Source organism: Anneissia japonica, unplaced genomic scaffold (genome assembly GCF_011630105.1).
Source record: "Anneissia japonica isolate Jap-2015-1 unplaced genomic scaffold, ASM1163010v1 scaffold2384_len73236_cov183, whole genome shotgun sequence".
In the NCBI taxonomy this organism is placed as follows: domain Eukaryota; kingdom Metazoa; phylum Echinodermata; class Crinoidea; order Comatulida; family Comatulidae; genus Anneissia; species Anneissia japonica.
The window spans coordinates 40,956-48,749 of NW_022726123.1; the positions used below are offsets into that span (position 1 = coordinate 40,956).

The 7,794-nt window shown below is 35.1% G+C and overlaps 1 protein-coding gene across 2 annotated transcripts; it reads right to left on the reverse strand.

Annotated features, from left to right (window-relative positions):
- Nucleotides 1-200: 200 nt before the first annotated feature.
- On the reverse strand, nt 201-6,185 carry LOC117113005 (nucleoside diphosphate-linked moiety X motif 6-like). Of its 2 annotated transcripts, none has more exons than XM_033256219.1 (6): nt 5,700-6,185; nt 4,968-5,177; nt 4,199-4,402; nt 3,464-3,519; nt 2,389-2,488; nt 201-1,300 (listed from the first exon to the last, which is right to left on the reverse strand). In XM_033256219.1, the coding sequence occupies exons 2-6, from the start codon at nt 5,173-5,175 to the stop codon at nt 939-941; spliced, it is 930 nt and encodes a 309-aa protein (XP_033112110.1). In that variant the 5' UTR covers nt 5,176-5,177; nt 5,700-6,185; the 3' UTR covers nt 201-938. The 2 variants fall into 2 exon arrangements, with proteins under 2 accessions (XP_033112110.1, XP_033112109.1); XM_033256218.1 differs by having other exon boundaries at nt 4,968-5,208.
- Between the last annotated feature and the right edge of the window lie 1,609 nt (nt 6,186-7,794).

Sequence of the window (7,794 nt, forward strand, 5' to 3'; positions counted from 1 at the left end):
CCATGATGGACACGAAACGTCGATCCTTTTTGTCAATAAATTTTGTGTTAATGTTTTAAATTGGCACTTTTTATTGCTGTACTTTTCGATTTGCTATAGATTTTGAATGAAAGTCCTATAAGTTAACATTACTATTAGGGCCAACCTCAAAACACAGTCTATTTAAATAAATATAGCAAACTATATTCGACACAGACAACTCCATGGTAAAAAGTGTGTTTTAATTTCAAGTTTCGCCTTACAGTATTTACAAAATCTCTCAACAATATCTAATAGTAACTCAATTTTACCCGTAAAAATATGCTTAAATACTAGTTAGTTATTATTAATACTTTTGATTAAAGAGATTCTTTAAGAGATTTGTCAAGATTCCATACTTTAGATTTCTATCAGAAACACAATCGCACACATCATAATACTAATTTAAAATTATTTGAAACATGGAAGACAATTCAAATACTGTATTTGTCGAGCCAAAAACTTTTATATTCAATCCTTGAATTTCTTACTTGAGTTGTAACTGTTAATTGCAAATTAGCCAAAGCATATAAAAATATTTTTCTATACCCACTGCTTACACATTCTTCAATTACTTTATTACAAAATAAGCAAAAAAGTACATATATTGATCTGTTTTATACATAGTTCATTGATAACTTCTTAAATCATTTTTTTAACAATTCACCATTCCAACTACAGTGTATCTTTATTGCCTACCTTAAATAGATTTGCTCCAAGTTCCTCAATATTTTTTTTTCAATTCTACTGTACAGCCACCACCCCAACCCCTCCTACCTGCAAGCAAAGTGAGGAGTGGGATATCGACGGGGTGTGCACATCCCTGCAAAAAAGCTTGCACCCCCAGTTGTACCATAGGGCCCAACATGGTGCTGTTTCAGTTGTTCAGAATTATAAGCAAAATTGGCTTGGGACCTCGGCTAGACTTCACTTACGTTCTCATTGCGCCTTTGTTCAGATATTGAACCGAAACTCCTATGGAATAACTTATAGGTTGCTCCTTTATAAACAGAATCTAACTGGTCCATTCCAATGTCCACATCCTTGAAGCCATTTCTCAAACCTTCTCGTATAAGTGTTGCAACTCGCTTCGACAAAAGCGTATGATCGTCAGAAACAAGAATGTCCTTAACCTTAATCCACTGAGCATCAACCAGCTCTGATTCGCAAGCCTTGATGTCAAAAGTTAACGGTTTTAAGCGACAAACAAAGTAGAAATCGGATCTACCAAAGTTATAGGGCAGAGAATGTTGTTGGCGAAATGCAAGTACCGACTGGAATTCTGTAAGGAAAACAAAACGTTTTTGTGTATTATAAAAGTTATAATCCACTCAGTTATTAAAGTTATATTGTGTACTGTGGTAAACTATGAGAGAAAATTTTAAAATATACTTTAGTATATTGAATTATTTTAGTAATAAAGTTAACCCTCCAATACGAGACCACCTTTGGGACCTTGAAATCTGAGGTAGTCTCAGGTTTTCGGTCTTTACTTTTGAGAATTGGCTTAGTGTTAAAAGGTTGGAGATTGTTGTCCTTTGCAAAAGCGATCTCAAATTAGAGCGTTCTCGGAATTAGAGGGGTATTTAATTGGAAGGTGCACTGTATAAACTATTGAAAGCTTCCAGAGGTCCTAAGTTGGAAGGAATCACTTCTGGGAGGCCAGGTTAAATGAGCTTTCTCAGGTTAAAATTTTCCCCGAGCGGTATTGGGTAAAGACAACTCGATTTCTTGCTTCGAACAATGTACCCATTCGTAGAAGTCTTATGAAGATAAGCCTATCCAATAGTGACGTATAGGGTACCTTTGACTATAAATTGACAAAGAATAGATAAAATAATTTTAAATGCAGACACAATGTATACATAGAGACTAGCCTTGAAACATAAAAAGGGGTGTAAAATTATAAATAAGCTTATAATGAATGTATGTGTAATTAATCTATTAATTTTCAAAAAGGATAACGCAAAATAAAGAGGAATAAAGGGAGGAAAGGAATGAAACTAGGAACAACTCAAATTAGTATCTAAAATTATATAACAATGATAATCGCACATTAATACATTTTACATGTCTGTAGTGAATTTTAGGAACTAATCATCAGAGGTCAAGGTGCCAAGCCTATCACATTTCAAACATACAGTATCTAATTTCATTTTCTGCACATACTGATACCCATCTATACTGACTTCCATGAGACAATTAAAGCATTGAAATCATGCAAATACTATGAATTTTAAGCCGGGAAATGGGTTTTTTTCCGGGAGATTCTTGCTTGCTTAAGTGTGTGCGGAAGACAGTCCTGATTTTTGGCAAGACTTACGACCCCTGGGTAACTACATAAATCCCATCTACAAAATACCTATCTACCTGTCTGGATGTTGGTTTCCTCAAAGACTTCCCTGACGGCAGTTTCCGATAAATCTTCTCCTAGATTTGCATACCCTCCCGGAAATTTCCATCTTGAAATCTGTAAAAAAATATATATACCAAAAAAATATCTCAAACTTCAATGCTGGATTCAAAATATATTTTCTTCAAAGAAAATATTTTTCATTGAATACAATGCTAAGATAAAATAATAAAAATAATAATGTCATCTTATTAGGCGCATGTATCCATCTCTTGGTAGAGCTGCTCGTGGCGCCGTTTTCCACCGGCAGTTTGTACATGTAGCCTTTTTTCTGCATTATTATTTTGAAATAATTAATTTGATTTCAATTATTTATTTATTTTTATGTATATTTATTTATGACAGACCTGACATGGATGGGAAAAATAGGCAAAATAAGATGTATATACTCTTCGGGGTCACCATCCATCACCACCCTGGCGCATTCCCGGACCTCTGCCTAGGTGGCTCGAACAAAGGAACGGGAAACACATTTGCCCTGCCACAGACAACCGGGTGCTCAGGAGTTGTAATCGAAAAAATGGCCTAAAAAAATGAATGCTGGCCCGTGAAAGACGGTTATTGTATTTAATCAAAAAGAGGTCATGCTGTTTTTGTCAAAATATACTTAATTTATATATAAGAATTTATATATTCCTAATTTATAGATTTACTGTAGGTAGACTACAGAGCATAATATTTATATTTTCTGTACTTTTGTTTTATTTGTGTTTATTTTTAAATATTTGTCTTATTATAAGGATGCACTGTTCACTATAAACATGTGCCACTAACCTGAAGATGTATATCCAAACAAATAAATCAATAAAATAAATAAGTACAATTGTGAAATAATAATGAAGTGGCAGATGCAGTTTTCTATTTTGCTGGGGTGGCACGAGTGGGCTATGGTCAAGAGGGGAACCGTATTTTAGAAAGAGGGTGATTTAGGGGTGTACAAGTGCTCCTATTCGCATCCCTATATACGGATATTAATCGTGCCATACAAGGTTTTTGATTTTGACAATCTTTCATTGTGAAGGGGCGACTTACTCGATGTTTGTCTTGGACCATTAGTACCTCTTCTGTGTCTTCATTTAAAACAAAGCCTTAAAAAATATAGAAAACAATAATCCTGATCTAAAAAAAAAATTATGTTTTTCTATAGATATCATTCTTGAAGTAATATTAAAATCAGGCTCCGAAGGAAAAAAAATGGTTATATGTTAAACAACTGATTTTTCTATGACATGAAAAGCATATATATAGAAAAACTAGTTAGCAGTTAATGAGATACAGATTTTTTAATATGTAAATAAAGATTGGAGATTGTTGTTCTTTGCAAAAGTGAATCAAATTAGAAGGGTCTCGGAATTTAGATGGTATTGAATTGGGAGGTGCACTGTATAACCTACTGAAAGCTTCCTAGTTTACCAGCATATTTGACAAAAAAATCTGGAGCAGAGAATGAGATACAGATTTTTGAATTTGTGTTAAAAGATTGGAGATTGTTGTTCTTTGCAAAAGTGGTCTCAAATTAGAGTGGTCTCAGAATTTAATGAGATACAGATTTTTGAATGTTTAAAAACTTGGGGAAAAAATGTGTGAAAAAGGGTGGTTATGCCCCTTTTCCCCCATTTTAAAAATATTCAAAAATATGTATCTCATTTACCGCTTCCAAGTTTTTCGTCAAAGATGCTTTTGTGTCTTAAAAAAAAAAATCAGTTGTACAGCATATAAAAAATTAGTTTTCCTCCGGAGCCTGACTTTAAACATATTTTCTGTCACCTGATACTCCTAGCTGATGCGTGGCATACATGGGTACTCTGCTAGGCTCCTCTCCGAGCCACTTGTTCAACATAGTGTAGTCGCCCTCCGCATGATGCAGCTTAAAACCCTGTGCAGCTGCTGTTTTGATCAGGTGACTGGATTCTATTGGTACTTTCAACCAGGCACATGACCGCCTGTCATTCCTCCATAACTTTAGAGAATCTGAAAGAAATATAAATACATTATTATTACCTCTGTCAAAGGAGGTTTAATATGTATTCACTGTTGTCTGTCTTTTTCATGTCTGTCTGTTAGCAAGATTACGCAAAAAACTAATGAATGGATCATCACAAAATGGTATATAATATTCGAAGAAAGTGATAATCAAGTTTAGGGAAGAAGAGGTCAAATGACAAGTTAAAGGTCATGGAAATTCATTTTTTTTTTAATACAAGCATTTAAGAAAATAATGGAATCACCCATCATATATGGCCTGCTTATTGTTCGGTATCCAAGGCACCGGGTAGAGATATGCACCCCATAGAGTGATGTCTGTAATTGTTCTTGGTGGCAGTATTATTTTTTATTATTTGTTATACTACTTTCATATGTTTATACTGTTAAGGTTGTATCTTATCCATATAGTTTTTTTTTTTTTTTTTTTTATGTCGACTATTGTAGAACATGTATTTTATTTTTAGGCCCCAATTTTCTTTCTCCAATCTCCTTTTAACAAAATTACTCTGATTTTCTGATGTGCATGCAAAAATGCACTGTGCGAACTCACCTGCAAGTGCAATGCCGAACTGCCATGGTTCTGGAAATTCTAGCCAAGTGGCTGGCAAATTTGATATATTAACTGTGATTCCGTTGAATCTGTCTACATCCCCAGATAATATTGCACCACCTCGTTGTGAGCAGTCTCTCTTGCGATAAGCAATTGTTTGTAGATGTCGCCTACATACAAAATTTTGAATTCTGCAAAAAGCTTGCATATCTGCATACATTAGAGAAAGGGGGAAACCAGACTGTAAAAAATAAGTGGTAGTCATCATTTAATTTTTAGAACTAATAATAGGCTATATGGATAACAATAGTAAATTTGGGACAAGATCAAAAATATTTTATAACTTAACTGTCCAATGTCTAGGAACTTGAGTTTTGGCTTCGGCTAGGCTATTTATTATATGGCTGTGGTGTAGACCTAGAGAACCAGACAGACCCTACCTGTCAAGATCGCCTTTCAAACTCAATCAAGCTTTTTTACTAGCCTATTATAGGCCTAGGTATACGTTTAGGCCTCTAGGCCTAGCCTTTGGCAAGGGCAAGGTTAGCTTGTTGACGACGCATCGACGATCGTATGCTTGGCCTATATACTACTACTGGTAACTTAAATTCTAGATTAGACCTAGGTGTGAAGAATAGACGGGCTTTCATGATTAGATTAGGTTTAGATAGGGCTTTGGACATTTCATGACAGACTTGTTATTACAGTATATATAAAATTGTAAAAACATACCAGCGCCGCCGTGCGTGTACGTATGTTTTCTGCGGTCTGTTGGTGCTGCTGACGGAAGTAAAGCTTGTTAAACCTGTGACCTTTAAACCAAGCGGTTAGAGGTTATGACAGAATGTAAACGCCATGTGGGTGTTTGACAACTTTTTCTTGGCCTAAGAACTACTTACTCTCTATTCTAATCGCCAAGGGCCTATGGGCCTAGCTAAGGTCTTGTGCAAAATTATTAGCGTTAATTCAGGTTTAAAATCGCAACAATGCTTAAATCAAAAAGTTTTGTTAAGAAAACCCGTAAAGGTGGCGTAATAAAAGTGGTACGTGAGCACTACCTTCGCGACGATATATGGTGTGGGTCGAAACTGTGTTGTTCGTGTGGTCAGGACGATCCTTGTCTGGAAGCTAGGCCTAGCATAGATTCAGATCTTGTGAAGTATCCGCATTATTTGCTACTGGATACAAATGTGCTCCTCCATCAGGTAAGAAATATTTGCTATTGCTCTCGATTTATTAGGGGAAGTTGTTATTTTAGGCCTACAGTAGGCCTACTTTTTAATTTATTATTTATTAAAATATTATTATTAAAGGCAGTGTACGACGACGTGTAGGCCTCAGATCGTTTTGGGCAGTGATATATGGAACTGAATTTGTATTTTGTATGTTTTCAATTCCACTGTATTAATAATAAGTAGACCCCTTTCGGTGTTTACTGGCCTTGCAGAGATGCTGACAGCACCACAGACTCCACTCACTGGTGGTAGGCAAAAGATTCTGCAAGCATGAAAAATCCACAGGAAATCAGGATACTGGTTACCTTTCTTTTTTTTTGTGCCAAAAATGCAAAAGCCACATGGAAGAAAATACATATCTGATAGCTATTATATTAAGAATCGTTTGTCCGTTAGACGACGGACGTTGACAGCAAAATAGTACGCAAGTCGTCGTAGAGTTGAACGAAAGATAAACACATTTTTCAGGATATATTCAATCCATTTTACTGTATAATAATACTTTTAAGCAACTATATGTTTACCAAAATCTGCTGTAACGATTATTTGCCAAGTACGGTAATTATTCCATTCATGCAAAATGTTCGTAAAGTTAGGGTAGCATCACCAAGTGTCAAACAGAAAATTCATAGGCCTATAGAGGCCCTTCATACCAGAAGAGGTGGTGTCACTATGTACTCAAAAAAAAAAAAATTGTATATAGCGCCCTCTATCTAATAATCACAAAATAGAATACAGTCAGTGGATTACAGTCTTTGGTAAGGATTCGTTAAAACAAGTTTATATAGCCTGAATTCGCATTTTTATAAATTTTAGGGTATAATCGGCCAGTTGCATTTTACTTGCATTATACATGATAGTTGGTATTCTGCCAGCATATGTTTTTGTTTCATATTTTTGTCTTGTCGAAGATCGAACTTATCTGTTGATTGAAAGTGAAAGACTATTTGATAAACTTATCACAACCATCATCGATCAAGAATAATGACAAGTTGCATGCCAAAGGGGAACACTGATAGTTTGCTTGTATATGTTTATTAGTTCCTTTGTTTTTTTAGACTCGATAAACCATCTCCTTCCTTGTTTTAGATTTGTTTTATCACTATTAAAGATGTCAATGTTCCCTTTAACCTACTATTCTTATGGTGCTCTCCCTGCCAGAAAATCCCTTGAAAACCAGTTGAATTTTTCAGTGGGAGGTTCAGGCGTGTGTGTGTGTGTGGGGAGGGGGTGGGGTGGAAGCAGCCGGTGAGGTTATAACTTTTATTTTATTACAATTATGAGAAAATAATATCAAGTATTTGCTTTAAGTTGGCATACTGTACGGTGCAGAAAACTTGTCATTTTAATAAAAAGGTGATGCCCCGAAAAATAAGCCCACCCCCAACAATTTTTGTTCAAAGGGATGGGCTTACTCTATACCAGAGTGACTATAGTATTACATAAATATAGTTTCTTGATGTAAATAATTTAATTCTTGTCTCATTCATATGGTTTTTACAATGTTTAATAATAATATAATATTTTTTTTATAAGTCATGGGTGACATCATCACATTCCATTTGCACTGAGTTTTCCTATCCCTGACTGAT

What these genes read in the sequence shown, in the direction of transcription:
- LOC117113005 (XM_033256218.1), bottom strand. Translation starts at nt 5,187, where the DNA reads ATGTATGCAGATATGCAAGCTTTTTGCAGAATTCAAAATTTTGTATGT. An exon ending in GCATCAGCTAGGAGTATCAG is followed by an intron (nt 3,520 to 4,198) that starts GTGACAGAAAAT and finishes ATATTTTTTAAG; the next exon opens with GCTTTGTTTTAAATGAAGAC. An exon ending in GGAAACCAACATCCAGACAG is followed by an intron (nt 1,301 to 2,388) that starts GTAGATAGGTAT and finishes TTTTCCTTACAG; the next exon opens with AATTCCAGTCGGTACTTGCA.